The sequence below is a fragment of the Fistularia commersonii genome, chromosome 12 (genome assembly GCF_037954325.1).
Source record: "Fistularia commersonii isolate RoL2024-O1a breed Wild chromosome 12, RoL_Fcom_v1.0, whole genome shotgun sequence".
In the NCBI taxonomy this organism is placed as follows: Eukaryota; Metazoa; Chordata; class Actinopteri; order Syngnathiformes; family Fistulariidae; genus Fistularia; species Fistularia commersonii.
In genome coordinates this window covers 3470322-3488008 of record NC_141295.1, presented here as the reverse complement: position 1 = coordinate 3488008, position 17687 = coordinate 3470322, and the positions used below count along the sequence as shown (strand labels likewise).

The 17687-nt window shown below is 43.1% G+C and overlaps 2 protein-coding genes across 3 annotated transcripts; one reads left to right on the top strand and one right to left on the bottom strand.

Annotated features, from left to right (window-relative positions):
- Positions 1–804: 804 nt before the first annotated feature.
- LOC147228157 (solute carrier family 22 member 7-like) lies at positions 805–5575 on the top strand. Of its 2 annotated transcripts, XM_086156239.1 has the most exons (9): positions 805–1185; positions 1540–1643; positions 1727–1881; positions 1966–2134; positions 2851–2974; positions 3058–3167; positions 3416–3630; positions 3722–3830; positions 5365–5575. In XM_086156239.1, exons 1-9 carry the CDS (start codon positions 805–807, stop codon positions 5573–5575), a joined length of 1578 nt encoding a protein of 525 aa, XP_086012365.1. The 2 variants fall into 2 exon arrangements, with proteins under 2 accessions (XP_086012365.1, XP_086012364.1); XM_086156238.1 differs by having other exon boundaries at positions 1727–2134.
- Positions 5576–6553: 978 nt separating this feature from the next.
- On the bottom strand, positions 6554–16576 carry LOC147228156 (ATP-dependent RNA helicase DHX15). The gene is made up of 14 exons (XM_086156463.1): positions 16447–16576; positions 15231–15573; positions 14927–15120; positions 14682–14841; positions 13582–13800; positions 13310–13477; positions 13132–13218; positions 11272–11421; positions 11096–11204; positions 10823–11014; positions 9492–9614; positions 9206–9396; positions 6880–7049; positions 6554–6805 (listed from the first exon to the last, which is right to left on the bottom strand). Exons 1-14 carry the CDS (start codon positions 16506–16508, stop codon positions 6688–6690), a joined length of 2286 nt encoding a protein of 761 aa, XP_086012589.1. The 5' UTR covers positions 16509–16576; the 3' UTR covers positions 6554–6687.
- Positions 16577–17687: the final 1111 nt, after the last annotated feature.

The following is a 17687-nucleotide window of genomic DNA, read 5'->3' as shown; positions in this document are numbered from 1 at the left end:
ATAAACCGGTTTCCATTACGGCACATCTCGTGTTTTAGACGTTCACACGTAGAACATTAACATGGATTTTCCGCAACGCCGTGGGATGAGGCGCTTTCGTAGCACTGTCTGCTTAGCGGCGAGGCTAATCAAATTCCAGACGTTAATCGAAGGCAATATCCGAAACGCTTACGTTAAATAATAGTCAATTCTAGCGCTTCCCGTATTACGTTGTTTTCGAGGCATAACGTTGGATTCTCTCATGCTCTTTCACTCTTTCGAGCAGTTTCGTCCCTTAGATTCTCCTTCGTTCCCACCCTTGTTTTCAGTTCACATATCCTAAAATTTCAAGTTTGATTCTGCGTTATTTATACGACCCAAATTTTGAAAACGAATTTTAAAAAAAAAATCGATTTCTCGTCGAGAAAACGTCATTCATTTCGCGTATTTGTGAGGAGTTACGCTTAAATCGCAGGCTTAAACCGCATCTTATTGGTTAAGACACCAAACGAATCCATGTCTCCGTCGCCGTGCTCGTGATCTATTCAGCCCTATTCATGCTTTATCACAGTTGTATTTTCACAAAGGCACTCGTGCACTTTCCGTCACAGTCACAAAGACAAACTTATTTGGGTGGTTAAGTGAGGTAAAATATTCACTAAATCCGTCTCCAATCCAAGGGGCCGACGCCAGAGTCAGATGCAAAGGTTGCCTCGGCCGGTTTCGGAATAAGATTTTCTCTCTCCGCCGTCCGGTGTCGTCCTGCAAGCGGGTCTGGACTTTTTTTTTTTTTTTTTTTTCTTTCCTAAAAGGATCTCGGCCACGATGAAGTTTGAGAACATCATCGCGGAATTGAACGGGCTCGGACGATTTCAGATAATGATCATCGTCATCGCCTTCCTCGGTCGCTTTACGTTGCCGTGCCACTTCATGCTGAATAACTTCGTAGCCGCCGTTCCCTCGCACCAGTGCTACATCAGCTCCCTGGACGACGGGGGAACTTTCGGGAATCTTTCCCTGGCGCAGAGGCACGTCGTCAGTATTCCGGTAGAAGAGAACGGGATGCCGAGCTCCTGTCGTATGTTTGCGGAGCCTCAGTATCGACTGCTGTTCAACTCTTCGTCCTCGCTCGCGCTTCCCACGGTTACCTGCAAGGACGGTTGGGTGTACGAAAACAGCACCTTCACATCCACGATAACTTCTGAGGTAAATGTATTTCTCCAAGTACCCATCCATTTAAGACGACTTAAAATCTCACGTAACATTTGGAGCTCTTATCATCTTGAACGACATTTAATATCACATTACATTGCATTTGGCGACTTACAATAGAGGACATAGGGTCTGCAAATACACAGGAAATGTACAAATGTACAAATGTTTTTTTTGACAGAGACGCACAAACGTACCCACACACACACACACACACACACACTGCATAGCCTAATAAAAAAATAAAACTCTTGTCAGTAAAGTCGTATTCGTATCTGTTTCGAAGCAGTCGGATACAAACGCGACCGTCTCAATAGCGTACCGGTGAAATCTTATTTTTTTGTACAGTGGGACCTGGTGTGCGATAAAAGAGGCAAAAATAAAGCAACCGCGACCATCTTCTTTCTCGGGGTGATGTTCGGAGCCGTGACCTTCGGAAGTCTGAGCTGCAGGTAAAAACCGCCGGGTCGCGGCCGACGAGAGCCGAAGACAGTCGCGAAGTGCGACTCAACGATCGCTTACCGATCTTCTGCAGGTTCGGACGAAGGATCATGCTCCTGGTGTCGTATCTGTCGGGTCTGCTGTTCGCCATCACCAGCGCTTTTTCCACCAGCTACGTGATGTTTGCGCTGCTGAGATTCTCCACCGGATTTTGCATCACCGGAATCGTCATCGTCTCGACGGTTCTCAGTAATTCGGAATTTTCATTTCCGGGACAAGTCGTTTCTCCGGCGTCCGAGACGAACCCGTTGACCCTCGTGTCTTCGTGCGCAGGTGTGGAGTGGGTGGACATCGAGCACAGGAAGCTGGTGGGAGTGATCGACAGTTTATCCTGGACGTTTGGAAACACGGCATTGGCAGTTATAGCTTACTTTGTGAGAGATTGGCGGGGGCTGATCGTCTGTGTCAGCTCCCCTCTTATCTTGGCTATCTTCACCTGGAGGTAACTCTCGAACGTAGGCCTCGCAAAAAGAACCAACCTTTGTTAAACTGAGGCTTTTTTGGGGGGGGAAAAAAAAAAGTGCTGTTTACTCATTAATCATGCAAACCGCAAAACTTGTAACTTGGCCAAAAAGATGCCAAAAAAGAAGCTAGATCAGGGACGAACTTGTTGACCCAAAGGCCACTATGGGTTCAAAAGTTTGACCAAGGTGGGACAAGTCTGCTTGAACTAATCAAGGGCCGCAATAAACCTCAGAAAAGTTGAAATTGGGGTGAAAAAATGTGTTTGTAAAGTGTATCTTTTTTATATCAGGCTATAAAACTTGCCTGTTTTATAGCCCGACTCTGTTACGTTTAGAACAAAAACAACTCTGACGTCTTGTTTAGCTCACCGGCTAATCCGAGCCATTGTGCCGCGTGATAAACTGATCTTTAGCCTTTGCTAATTCAAATGCTAGCAAAAAAATAAAAATAAAAAAATGCCTTGGTACTTGTTTATCGATGAAAACACGTCTTTGCAGAGAATTAGCCATCAACCTCTTGCTACTACGCTAGCTGCTTGCTAGCGTAGTTGGCATGTTTGATTGCAAAGTGACAGTTGATATTGTTACCGTTTAAAAAAACGCAACCGTTTTTTCGGGATATCAGACTTATGGCCGTTAATCGGACTTCGGTGAAAAAATATTTTGTCGTGTCACACGTGCACCTTGTCGTCAGGTGGATGCCGGAATCAGCCCGATGGCTCATCGCCAATGGAAAGCTGGAGCAAGCTCAAGTTTATTTGCAAAAATGTGCCAAAATGAATAAAAGAGAAGAGTTAACGCACAAACTGACACCGGAGGTTTGCATATTTAAATGTTTCATTAGCGATTTTTTCCGCCAAGTGAAACGCTGATGGGCTAATGTCGCTATGAATTCTTGCAGGCGCTGTCCACCATCGTTGTGACCGACAGAAAACATCAAAACTATTCTTACCTGGATCTCATTCGTACGCCCAAAATGAGAAAACTGGCCCTGCGCACCGGCACCGTTTGGTGCGTATACCATACTTATATAATCCAAATAAAAATGAATATTTAAGGTGGACCCATCTGAGCATGTGTGCAAGAGCTTCTGTCGCACATCTCACTTTATTTCCATTCACTGATTCATTTATTATTATAATGTGCCACGTATTTTTGCATTTTTTCCTACACCAAAGAGCGGCGTTCTAATTTTGTTGCATTTCTGAAATGCAGTGAAAATAAAGGCTATTCCAGTTAATTCTATTCCCTTCCTCTAGGTTTTGCGTGGCGACTGCGTTTTATGGCATCAGCTTCAACATCACTGGTTTCGGGCTCAATATCTATTTGACCCAGTTTGTTTACGCCATGATCGAGTTCCCGGCCAAACTATCAGTTTATTTCCTCCTGGATAAAATAGGCAGGAGATGCATCATGGTCGGAACTCTCATGATGGTTGCCATTTGCCTTGGAATTAATATCGCAATACCCAAAGGTGAGATTAAGATCAGATTTGAACCCACGTTGTTCAAACTACTTCAATGTTTTTGTTCAAAATTACACACTTCATCATGTTTCTTTCTCAGATATGTTCATTGTCAGAACAGTGGTAGCGGTTATTGGAAAAGGATTTTCCTCGGCATCCTTTGCGACCATTGTGCTCTACAGCTCCGAGCTTTACCCCACCGTGGTGAGGTAACTACGCGCACCTCCTGTCTCATCGCCATCCCATAATGTTTTGTGATTGAAAATCGCATTAATCCCGATAAGCCGTCAAATGGTCTGACTTTCGATATGTCATTTAAATCATTATAACAGGGGTCCCCAAACTTTTTCCTGGGAGGGCCAAATAACTTTTCCCTTCTCAGACGGGAAGCCAGTTTGTAACAAAAAGTGTGACGATCGCAGAGGTGTCTAAATGTAAACAATTATTATTTTCCAGAAAGCCACACGTATCCAAAAATGAACCCTTTCCGGGATCTTGACAGGAAAAAAAAAAAAATCTGAAAAAAATAATAACATTATTCATGAATAATGTATTTGTCTCATCGCTTGATAGATGAGACAAACAGCCTTTTCTTTGAATTAAAAAAAAAAAAAAAATTGTCCACTGCAGGTTAAATACCCTGCATTCTGAATCTATTTATTCTCATACCTAATCTTTTCGCCATTATTCCATGTTATTTGACAGGGGTGTGTGTCCAGGATTTATTTTTTGATGGAGGGGTTTCAGATAAGCCACAGACTGCAGAAGGTTGGAACAGAAGGTTACGTCCCATGCATGTACAAGTCACGATTACGTGGCCAGCATGAAAAAAAAATAATAAAAGTGCATCTCTGGTATTGCTCAGGGGCCGGGAAAAATGTGGAGTAGTTTTCGGACCGCTGGTTTACACTCTATTTGTCCACGATTTGGAAAATTAGTGAGTGGTACTTGTGGTAGAGATGCTCCATAGCAAAAGGTGCCAGAGGCAGCCAGAGGAGTTGGACTTGTATGCTCGAGTCTAGGGGTGGGCAAACTTTTTGGCTCAGGGGCCGCACATATATACATATCGGACTCGTCTGACATTTGCTTTGAAAATAAAACCAGGTCGGTTTTGAAGGCTGACGTTCGCTTTGATTTCATGCCCAAACCGATTTTTCCCCTGTAGCTTCAAGTCCGGCTCATTCCTGTGTGTCGGTATGTCCACAGGAAAGGCTAAATCACAAAGCTCAATCTGTGTCATTTGGCTCAGGAAAATTCTCAAGTAGCTCCAAAATTGAAATAATCTCCTGTTTGAGCTCCAACATTCATTGATCCGATCATTCAATGGATCCAATCTTTGGCGGGCCGGATTAAAAAGACCGACGGGCCGGATGTGGCCCGCGGGCCGTAGTTTGCCCACCCCTGTTCCAGTGAGAGGTGGTCAGGACCGGGTGACCGGGGTTAGTCCGGGATGGATGTAAAGCTCCGGCTTTCCTCCTCGTCGAGTCACAAGGCTCATATCTGCAACAGGCACAACAACTGGATTTGCAAAAGTAATTATTCGGACTTAAATTTTGAATCCATGTATTCGTGATTCACTGCGTTTTCATGCTTTGAACCATCCCGGATTGGTAATTGAAAAGTTGAATCCATAAAACCCTAAATGGGATTACCTTAGTTAGAACAATTTATCTCTGCATTCCTACTCCATCCATTGTAAAGAGCAGAGGAGTCTCAAGAGAAAATGTTTTTCAATATTTTCAGGCAGAACGGAATGGGCTACAATTCCTTCATGGCTCGACTAGGTGTGGCCGTGGCTCCGTTGATCCTTTTGCTGGACGATGTGTGGAAGGAGCTTCCCCAGGTCATCCTCTGCTCGGCGGCAGTGCTCGGGGGATTGGTTTCAAGAACTCTGATGGAGACACGCGACAGGTGCCTGCCAGAGACCATCGAGGACGTTGAAGAGCAAAAGTAACAAAATAGATCACGAGTTATCTGTTGGGATTGGTTTTACGTCAAGGTTTTATCATTGGAAATGGTCGAGACAGCTTCTTCTGACCGTCACCTGAACTCGCAACTGGATGTTTTGGTAGATTCTATGAAAGATGTGATCCAATAAACCTTTGAGATTGTTTGGTTGTCTTTTTTTTAAACAAATCAGTCCAGCAAAAAAAATAAGGCTTAACAGCCAATCCGGCCGAAATGAAAGCTACGTTGCTCGATCCGCAGCTACCAGGTTGCGTCGGTATGTTTTATTGAAGTGCCGAATGAAATAATTTCTTTAAAAAGAGCTCGCGACTTAACCGAGGCCTCTCAATGCACATCTATCCGGGAGGAGTTGACATGTAACAAAAGGTAATTGTCCAACTTTTCAAAGATCAGCTTTTTGTTATTTATTAAGTTGTAAAGGCAGCGTTGTGTCTGAGGTGGCCTCTGTTGAAAACATCTAGGTTATGTAAATCATAGAAATGAGGCTATCGGGATATTTTGCGGTCAGTCAGCTCAAATTACATAACGTAGTAGATACAGAGACGTTGGGAGAACAGCACTGAAGACAGTCTATAAAGTTCACGTTCAATTTAAAATCATTACTGGAATAAAAAAAAAAAGTATATCCATATTGAGATGTAATTCGTTACTTGACGGTGTCATACCGCTTATGCCAAAATCAAACCTCACTAGATTTTCAATTAAAAATGTTGAGGTGTATACACAGAATTTAAGTCAAAGCTCCTTTATTAAAGAAACAAAGCAAGCACATAAATCTTGACTCCACAATCCTCTAAAGGAAAGATTCATGACATGTTAGGATATTCCTTCCGAAAAATATTTATAGCCAGGTCTAATATTTTGCTGCTGATATTTAATCTGGCATCACACAGTTGAAGAGTCAACATTGATGGGGGGGGGGAGAAGAGAGAGGGAAGAGGGCAGAAAAAAAAAAAAGTGAAAGGAAAACGAAATATAAAAAAAAAAAAAAAAAAAAAAAAATCAAAATGCTAAATTTTAAACATTAAGATACAATGATACAGAAAGATCTAAAACTATGGTATGCCGTTGTTTTCCAGGACACTTCTTGGCTACTGTTCAGTACTGGGAATACTCCTTACTCTCTAGTTTGGCAATGATTCGCTCCAGCTGTCTTTTTGCTTCACACTGTGGGAAGTTACTCATTTCATAGTACTGGGGAGCGATTTTCACCAGCCTGAAACACAAGGGACGGACAAGGGTTACAGCTCATCCCTCGTATGCTCGATTGTAACGTCCCCGCGCACTTACCACTCCGGTTTGATGTCTGTGCACGTGCGGATGTAGTTCTTGGTTGTGAGGACAAATTCATTGTAGAGCACCCATTCGGGTTTATGGTCCAGGACTGTGGAGGGATGAAGCTGGACCACTTGGTTGTCTTTGACTGTGAGGTAATGTCCCGTGCGTTCTAAATGAGCCACCTGAGCGGCGGGGAAAAAGACAAAAAAAAAAAAAAGTTGGGGCTTCAACAAGCATCGAGCTGGGAAATATAACAGACGCATATCAGCGAGGCCGACATTTGTTTATAACCTGAAAGCGGGAGAGAGGCGTTGGTGCGTTTCCATTGTGAGACACCGAATAAAACAAATTTAAAAAAAAATTAAAAATTCAGAAATCACATTGTATGTTTTTTTGTTTTTACAATTTATTTGTACATTATTAGCTTATCAGCCAGATTTCTGACCCTCAAAGACCCGTTCCTCTGCTTTTAAAGAGTCCAACTACATTCTGCTCATCATTCTAATTGAGTAGTACTTATTTGAGGTTGCAGCAAACATGAGTAAAACACACAAGAGACCAAATTGTTGACCCTCACCAAGCTGGAAAGGGCTACAGAGCAATTGCCAAGCGGCTTATGAAAAAAAGAACAACTTTTGGAGCCATTCCCAGAAAATGGACGCGGCTAATGATGACCGTCAATATCCATCGGACTGACTGGGTCCCGACAGAAGATCTCCCCTCGTGGGGTATCAGTGATGCTAAGAAAGGTGAAGAATCAGCCCGGATCTACACGGAAGGAGCTGGTCTATGACCTGAAGGCAGCTGGGACCACCGTTTCCAAGGCTACTATCAGTGATACACTGAGACGTAATGGTTTAAAATCATGCATCGCGCTGAAGTCAGCTTAAGTCAGCCCATGTCAAGGCCTCTGAAGTTTGCCAGGGACCATCTGGATGATCCAGAGGACTCATGGGAGAAAGTTTTGGGGTCAGATGAGATCACAAAAGAACTTTTTAGTCTTAACTCCATTCGCCGTGTTTGCAGGAAGAAGGATAAGTATCATCCCAATAATACCATACCTACAGCGAAGCATGGGGGTGGAAGCATCATGCTCTGGGGGTGTTTTTCAGCAAAGGGGCCGGGACGACTGCACTGTTTTAACGTGAGGATGAACGGGACCATGTGTTTTGGCCGAAATATTGGGCCGAAACCTCCTTCCCTCAGTCAGAGCATTGAAGATAGGTTGTGGTCGGGTCTTCAAACATGACAATGACCCAAAGCGCACGTCCAGGAAAACCAAAGAGTGGCTCCGAAAGAAGCATATCAAGGTTCTGGAGTGGCCCAGCCAGTCTCCAGACCTAAATCCAATAGAAAATCTTTGTAGGGAGCTGAAACTCCGTGTTGCTAAGCGACAGCGCCGAAACCTGAGAGATCCACAGAAGATCAGTATGGAGGAGTGGCCTAAAAATACCTGCTGCAGTGTGAAGACCTACAAGAACCGTTTGACCTCTGTAATTGTTAACAAAGGCTTCTGTGCCAAGAATTAAAATAATTTGACTCAAGGGATAAAATTCTTGTTTGACCCTGGAATTTACAAATAAATTGTTAAAAAAAAAAAAAAAAAAAAAAAAATCATAAGGTGATTTTCTGGATTTTTGTTTTAGATCCCGTCACTCACAGTTGAAGAGTACCTATCATAAAAATTTCAGAAAATTACAATTGCAGTGTATCAAATACTTGTTCTCCCCACTGTATATATAGACATGTGTACACACACACACGCACGCACACGTAACATTTTGACAAAAATGTTTGCGTAAATGAAGGCCTAATTCAATATATGGCTTTTCAAAATCTTGGATGTAAAAAGACTGAATTTTAGGAAGGGGATGATATATACATAGAAAATGTAAATATGTAATTTAAACATAACGTAAACAGTCAACATTTTACATATCGGAGAACATGTTATCTACATGTGTAGATAACGCATGGACAGATTTAGACAGATGAAATAACAGTAATTTGTTTTCTCATATATAAATTTTTGTTAAAGGCTACATCACTGATCCAAACTTATTAAGTATTTGGAAGATCTTTTTAAAAAAAAAAAAAACAAAAGAAAGTTTTACAAGATGAAAATTAGAATTCCACTCTATGATATAAAAAAAAAAAAAAAAAAACAGTACTAAGGGGAAAACTTTGTATTAAAAAAAACACACACACACACACACAATATGACATTATAGTAAGATGATACTCCATTATATGGATAAATTGTTCTGGCTCGCTGCAGAATCCCACGCGTGCATGTGTGTGTGTGTGTGTGTGTGTGTGTGTGTGTGTGTGTGTTCACCTGCATAAAGAAGCCAGTGCAGAGGGCTCTGCGGATGTTGATGTAGTAATCTCTGCTGGTAAACTCTGTGCTCCGGCGAGGGAGGTTGAACCTGTCCATAATCCTGGACAGCTGCTGCCGCACATTGTCGGCGGACATCAGCGAGCGGTAGTTGACAAAGTTGTCATAGCACCACTGGTTAGACTCGTGGTCTGGGAGTGGGGGGGGAAGAAGGGAATTCTCGGTTAGGCGTCGGGGGGATCGGATGCGGACCGAATCCGGACTCGGACGGGGGGGGGCTGCTCACTTTGTTTGAAGGCGTGGTAAACGTTGAGCAGAGTCAAGTGGTCACCATCAATGTGGGCGAAACGCATCTTGGACTCGTCTGCTGCCTTCTTAGCCTCCGTGGGGCGGACAAAACACTGTGGGACTAAACAAGGTTGGTATGGGCCCCAACAAAGCCGCCCATAGGGATGAGTCAAACATTCACAGAAACATGGAGCAAAGCCTATGATGCTAGGGCACTCGACACAGCGTCGGACAGGGCAGGACCACAAGCGCTATCAAATCATTCCCAACTGGAATGGCTGCTAGATCGTAGAGAGGGGGGGGGGATGTCATTTAACCACATCTGTAAAACAAAAGTTTTCACACAACTACAAAGCGTTAGGGACATCAACAGTGTTTGACTTGATACTTTTCATGATATACTGACGAGGACATTTACTAGACAGATTATTCATCGACACAGGCTACTTGGAATTTCGTGCTTTTTTTTTTTTTTTTTTTTTTTCAAATAAAAATTCTTGAAAAATGTGATAGAGGTGAAAATATTGATGTGGTGCCTGCCCTATCCATTTTAACTGGGATCCAAAAATATCACAGCCTGTTAAAAAAGACCAACCTGTGCTCAAAATGTTTAAGCCTCAAAAATGCATTGATCAAAAAATAAAAATATCTAAGTGTGTGTTTAAACAGCTTTTAAATGAACAATTTGATGGAATTCTTTTTTGTATGTTATCTATAATTATGATAAGGGTAAGAAAGAAGATGTAATTCATATTCCTCAATTCTTTGACTAAGTTTTCAGTCATTTTTCTTATGCAGTAACTTAGAAAAATACATACTAAGGCCACCAAAATAAAATAAACTATACAATTAAAAAAAAGGTTCCCATGATTATACTTACTATCTATACAATGCATATTTGTTCTAAATATGAAATTAAAATAAGTGCAGATTTCAGCTTTTCAATGTCCAGATTTAAAATAAAAACACAGATGTCAATCATAGACAGATGAAATGAAGCAGCAGTGTTTACATGGCCGACGTGTGCACATGGTTTTATCTCTTATTCGCTAAAAGCTGAGAGTAACATTTGGATAATGTTTTTCAAATTCAAAAAGACTGACTCGTCACAAATGCACCATGCAAAGTATCGCAATACGGAAGAAAAAAATAAAAATAAAAAAAATCGAAATCAGCCTCCGGTCCTGACTAAGACTGACCGAAATGTGTGTGAGATACACTCATTCAGTGTTTTGCAAACACCACCAGCGCGTGGGTGCACATAGGGACCCACGGGGGTCTGAGCGGTACAGGAGGGAAGGGAGATGTTGGCCCAGTCCTGGGCATTACCTGACAGCATGGCAGTAATGGATAGGATCTCGTTTGAACAGTTGAACTCGCAGCTTGCGATAACCATCTTCGCCAGCTGGGGGTCAAGAGGGAATTCGGCCATCATGGAGCCCAGCTCCGTCAGGTCGCCGTCATCGTTGAGCGCAGCGAGGTAATTCAGCAGCTCCAGGGCCCTCATCAGTGTCTCGGGAGCTGGCGGTGGAGGGAAGGGGGGGGTCAGCGGGTGGCGGCGGCAGGCCGGAGACTAGTTTTTACGGCTATCGGTGGCCTCACCTGGGGGGTCCATGAAGTCGAAGTGCACGAGGTCATCAATACCCAGCTTCTTTAACTGGAGCACAACGGATCCCAGGTTGGACCTCAGAATCTCAGGGTACGTGTTATCCTGGAAGGGCGCAGGGATTAAATACTCTGTTCTGAACAAAAACAAAACAGAAGCCGCGCTCACTGACCTGCATCTCCGTTTTGTAGGCTTTTTCTGTGTAGAGGCGGAAGCATTTCCCTGGACGTGTTCGACCGGCTCGCCCCGCCCTCTGCTGGGCGGACGCCTTACTGATGGCTGTGACCAGCAAGGACTCCACTCTGATTCTGGGATTGTACACCTGGACACAAGTTGGAGAAACCACGCTTGAGGAACACAACTCGCCTAGATGCGTCCGCGTTTTCATAATTTTCATAAACAAAAAAACAAAAATATAGGAAAGCAGCAAAAAAAAAAATTTTTTTTTTTTTTTAATTGAGCACCAATAGTGCCCTTTTGAACAAGTATCCCCAAAGGGTGCCATTTCTACTGACCCACAATTTTGTACACAGAACCCCCAAATACTGTTTTCTGGCATGCCACAACACAGCAAAGTACTGTTGTAAGGCTTTTCCATTCGACGGTCTCCTTTTTTTTTGGGGGGTGCACATTGAGTGCCAACATATGCCGCCGGAACGATCCAATCTGAATCCACCTCCAAACAATTTCATATTGCCTGAGGCGTGACATCACCATCTTGAAAGCACTACCGTATTTTCCACATTATAAGGCGCACCTAAAAGCCTTTCATCTACTCAAAAACCGACTGTGCGCCTTATAATCAGGTGCGCCTTATATACGGACCAATTTTCCGCAGCTACGGGAGGCAGCCGCCGACTCAATTTTCTCCCGTAGAAGTAGCGCGCGGTGTATGCTGGGATAAATGACTGCGTGAAGCGTGCATTTTCATTTCCATTTGTGTGTGTGTATAAAGACCCCAAAATGGCTCCTTTCAAGAGACACGCTTACAACGCAGAATTTAAACTCAAGGCGATCAGTCGCGCAGTAGAACGTGCGAATAAAGCAGCAGCGAGAGAATTCAACATTAACGAATCAATGAGATGATCTGCGCCAAGTAAAGAAGACTGAACAGAGTTTCCAAGGGAACAAAGCAAGATGGCTACAGTTAGAGGAAAAAGTTGAACAGCGGGTTGTTGAACAGAGAGCAACAAGTAGAAGCGTCTCTACGGTCACTATTCGAATGAAGGCAACAGCGCTAGCTAGCGAACTTAACATCAATGAATTTAGAGGCGGCCCTCCTTGGTGCTTTCGTTTTATAAAACGCTTTGAACTGTGACAAATGGAGTTGGAAATACATTGTTTTCAACCAAGGCGACCCAAGAGCTACCTGTTCGTACAATACCGTATTGTGAATGCACTAACTTGTTTTGGGAGTGAACGGAGTTGTCAGAGTATTGGTTTGACTGACTTATCTGACCGTTTTGTTGACATTCCCTTTAGCGCAGCTTCATCTAGTGGATGCATTACGCAACTCCAGCAACTAATGAAACTGCCATTCTATGCGCCTTATATATGAAAAAAGTTTTAGAATAGGCCATTCAATGAAGGTGTGCCTTATAATCCGGTGCGCCCTACAGTGCGGAAAATACGGTACATAAAAATTGGGAACTAATTACTCCCAATGTCTATACTATACATCCATTTTCTTTGTCTGGCTCTTGGTCAACAGTAGAATGTTAGTGACGTGATGTGTTTTTTTTTTTTAACTTAACATGCCGTCTTGTTACAATGTAAATTCAGCTCAACCATCTATTGATCTTCCCCATCTGTTTTACTCGCTCTCCCTCTTCAATCTCTTGCTAAGAGGAAAAAGTAGTTCCTTTGAAACAATCGATAGACGGCTGACAAAATCAACTATTATTCTGTTTGAAATTCTCTAATCGCAAGTAACGTACAGCTCCAAGTAGACGCAAGTATCTCGGAGTCTTGAAGCTCTCAATTTAGCGGTCAATCTACAAGCTGAATGGATAGATGGACATGGATTGCTCACCTTTTGTTTGGCAAATCCAGGATCAATGACAAACACCACGCCGTCGATAGTCAGCGAGGTCTCGGCGATGTTTGTCGACACAACAACCTAAGCAGCAAACACAGCTTTCTATCAAATTCTTGTGATCGAGCAATGACCGAACAGTAGCCTGTATTTTTTTTCCTTTATTTGAACATACCTTTCTTCCAATAGCGCCGTTGGGTTTCCTCGGAGGCGGTGGCTCGAAGATCCTTTGCTGCTGCTGTGGTGGCAATGTGGAATACAGTGGAATGATTTTGATGTCTCCAACCTCGGGTCCGAGGTCGTCCACCTCCCGCTTGATCCTTTTGCACGCTTCGTCAATTTCCTAGAACAGAAAATCCGGGAAAAATTTCACCGCGTGTGGAAAAGGAAGACGCGGTATATCCGAGAAAATCGACGCGGGGCCGGTGATCCGAGCATGTCTCTCACCTCTTGGCCGGTGAGAAAGAGAAGGCAGTCGCCCTCGTCTTCTTCACACATGTGAATCTGGATGACCGTGCGGATCGCTGCCTCGAGGTAGTCCCGCTCTGGCTCCGGGGTGTAGAAGATCTCCACCGGGTGTGTACGCCCAGGGATGGTAAGCAGGGGGCAGTTGTCAAAGTACACCTGGAACTTCCCCGCGTCTAACGTCGCACTCATAACTATCACCTGCGGAGAGAGTGAACAGTTGTACCGCTGATTTACCTGTGAGCCTGCGCACAAGGAGGACACCCTAAATTGCTCAGACGTGTGAATGAAAAAGTGAGTACTCGTGTTGTGTCTCTCAATGTGGCACTGTGATTGACAGGTGCCCGGACTAATGACAGCAGGGATAGGCCCGCCCCCCGCCATCCTGAGAGCAGGATGAACAGTAATGATTATGAACTAATGTATCTCCTGATTTAAGTTTAGAAAAAAATCCGCACACCAAAAGTGCTCCAAAAATAAATATAATTTATTTTACTAGTACAAAAAACGTATTCTCATATGACATAGATGCTTCTTCAGATGCTTAACAGATATGTGTTAACAAATATGTTATTGTGGCGTCATGTCTCTCTCTCTCTCTCACACACACACACACACACACACACACACACACACACACACACACACACACACACACACACACACACACACACACACACACACACACACACACACACACACACACACACACACACACACGTATACTTTTCTCCTTTTCCCTTCAGGGGTCACCACTGTGAATCAACCTTCTTCATCTAAGCCTATTCTCTGTATATGCATTTGCGCGTGCACACACACTTTTACATATTACATGAATATTACATAAAAAAATATTATGAAAGTGTTGGGATTTCCTGATAGGAACGTGTTGATATTTTTTTCTCTCCAAAATTCGAAGTTTTCAGGTGTCATTTTACAATTTCATTTCAAGAAAATAATGTTTACACTGGCAAATAGTGTTGTCTCGTGGTCAAATGAGCAAATTGGCTGCTCAAGAGATATTCCCTCAAGATGCACACAGAGTTTTTCCACCCTATAACTTTAGCAGTCAAGCCACCCACCTTCAGGTCTGCTCTTTGACGCACCACCTCTTTCAATACCCCCATCAGGATGTCAGTGGCAAGTGTTCGCTCGTGGGCCTCATCCAGAATAATCACACCGTATCGCTCCAGCAACGGGTCATTCATGGCTTCTCTTAGTAACATACCATCTGTCATGTACCTGAAGATACAGCAGCCACGATCACGTTGTCAAGCCAGTCTGATTTGGACCGAAAGACGGAACTTGCCGAAGGCTGGTTACTTACTTCAGTATTGTCTTGGCGGAGCTACAGTCCTCAAATCGGATGGAGTAACCGACTTCCTGCCCAAGCATGACATCCATTTCGTCTGCCACTCTTTGAGCCACACTCATAGCCGCTACTCTCCTCGGCTGAGTACAGGCAACCGCCCGCTTAGGCCCGGGCAAACCCCTGACCATGTCGACACACCACTGAGGGATCTACAAGATTTCACAGTGAATTTAAGCGATGCTCTGCATCACATCAGCAGCTAATTGAAAACTGACACCTTTCATCTTATGATTCAATGCCGTTTGCTGCTTTTACCGACCTGTGTGGTCTTCCCGGAGCCGGTCTCTCCGACCAGGACGAAACTCTGTTGACGAGTGATGATGTCGTTGAAGCTTTCCTTGTACTCCCATACCGGCAGCTGTAACCTTTTTTTCAGGATCTCGTAGTAGCGCGGCGTGTGTGGCAGATTGGTGAATGGATTGATTTGCTGTTGCACAACCATCTGCTTCAGGGGCGGTAAGACCGGAGCGACCGGTGTGCTGTTGGATGATGCACTAGATGGCTTCGAGTCTCTGTCTCGGTCTCGGTCCCGTTCCCGATCCCGATCTCGGTCCCTGTCCCGCGAGCGATCCTCCCGATCTCTGTCCCGGTCCCTGTCTCTCCTGTCCACGACAAGAAAGCACGTGTTTATGGAATTTGGAGGGAAAGTGCAAAGAAACGAAAACCTTTCGCTTTATGGTTAGTGCATCATAATCTGAGTTGGGTCCACATTTTCAGAAGTTTTTTGTTAGAAGTGTTCTTGAAATCTTGGATTTCAGAGAGTAGTAACCTAACTGCAAGTAACCGTGCAGTTGTGACTCCAACTAATGTCACTTAACACGAGGCCCTTATCCTTTAAGCAGAATAATAAACACCTTTTTTTGAATGCAAACATCAATAATAATTGTGTGTGTGAAATATCTGATTGGCTTTTTTTTGTTGATATCTTTATTCCTTCGTGTTACATAGGGCTTCTGATAACAACAATGAATGGGGCAATGAATTTAGTCCCCGTCCCCGACAAACGTGCTAGTTGACGGGCTTCGCCGGGTGCTGTTGAGTCAGTGAATCGATTATTTATGTTAAAAAGGACATAAAAAAACAAATGCGTGGGCTTTATTTTGCCGCGAATGTTAGCCAGCTAAATCCCCAAAGCTAAAGTTACGCCGAGCTTACGTTGGAGCAGTTAGCAACACGCTAAGTTACACACACGTGCCCCAGTTATGAATGTAGCTTCAACCGTCACGACTCGTAACACCAAACGTTAACTGGCGTTGCGAGTCTATAAATTAAATATCCAACGGTGTCTTTCTGAACAAATGCAGGCTTTTCTGTCCTGGTCGGGAGCTACAACATTTCAAGCTAAGGTTAGCTATAGTACACGGCTTGTCATTATGCATGTATGGTGGCTATTAGCCAACTAGCAATAGCTAATAGTTAGCCAGAACTTAGCTTACTGAATAAATGGGTAATGTTAGCAGCGCAGCTTCACCTACCCATCGGACCTCTTCTTACTGGAGTACTCGTCACCTAAATCCAAACGATGCCTTTTAGACATCTTTAGGAGAGAGCAAGGTGTATCTTCGAAACGATGACCGCGAATACGGTTCTGCCGGGCTGAATGCAGCTAACTTGTTTCCTGATTGTGGCTTCTTCATGTTAAAGTTTATGGGTCCGTTTCAAATAGCAAATTGATGATTAGCGCCGCTAGCTGGTGTGGCGGAAGTAGGGCAGCAACTTGATGCAAAGATTTAATAAGTTCTCCTAAACAAACATTTCCATTATTCGTTTTTTTTTTCTTCACAAATCCATCATTTGTTGCTTTTCACCACAGTTTAAGGTTTGCCGACTGCATGACTGTAATTTGAGGATGTGGAAATTTCCCACATGCTAAATGTGCTAATCTTGTCCCGATGAATTGTCTCATATTAGAGCGTAGTCTGATATTTACAACATCTTCTGATGGCTGAATTGCTCCTCCTTTTTTTGGATAGTTATAGTTGGATAAAAATTATACATTCACTGACATGGTAGGGTTCTAAATGTAAGCCCTGTCTTTTTTTCCGATACTATTAGAGATAGGATCTGGACATTGAGTAGAAATCCTCCGTCTAAATAAGCAGTGTCGCGGTAATTCCTAGTATTACGAAAATTGACGTCACAGAACCAGTTGAGTGAACTGTGAATTTGTTTTTGTTTTTTACATTTTGTTCATTACCTATAATATTGCACTGTGAAGGGGGTAAAATGAAATCTAATGTCTTATGTGGTTGTGATGTCAGGAAAGTTTTACGAGGGGAAGTTATTTATTCAAGGTCATAATGAAAATGTAGTGAGATTAATTTCTGACCTGTGGAAAAGCAAACATACCATTGCTAAAACAATACAAAGAAAACATTTTGAGCCATATTTTGATCCTATCCTTTTTGTCCAAAACCAACAAATTGATACATTTACCATGTTAAATGTTAAGCAATGATATCATTGTTGTTGAAGACATAATGCGTGAAACAGTATTTTTTGCTCACTTCAAAAGGCAATGGAAAGAATAGCAAACATGTGACTTTTTAACTCTCAAACATCTATCATCTTTTATGAATGATGCTCTTTTTAGATCCAGTGGGCTGCAAAGTTAACATTGAAGTCAGGTCCTCTTTACAGATGTCACCTGCCTCATGTTTGCATATTTAAATGTCCCAATTGAGACATCAGGACAATTGGAACTTTGAAAAAACAT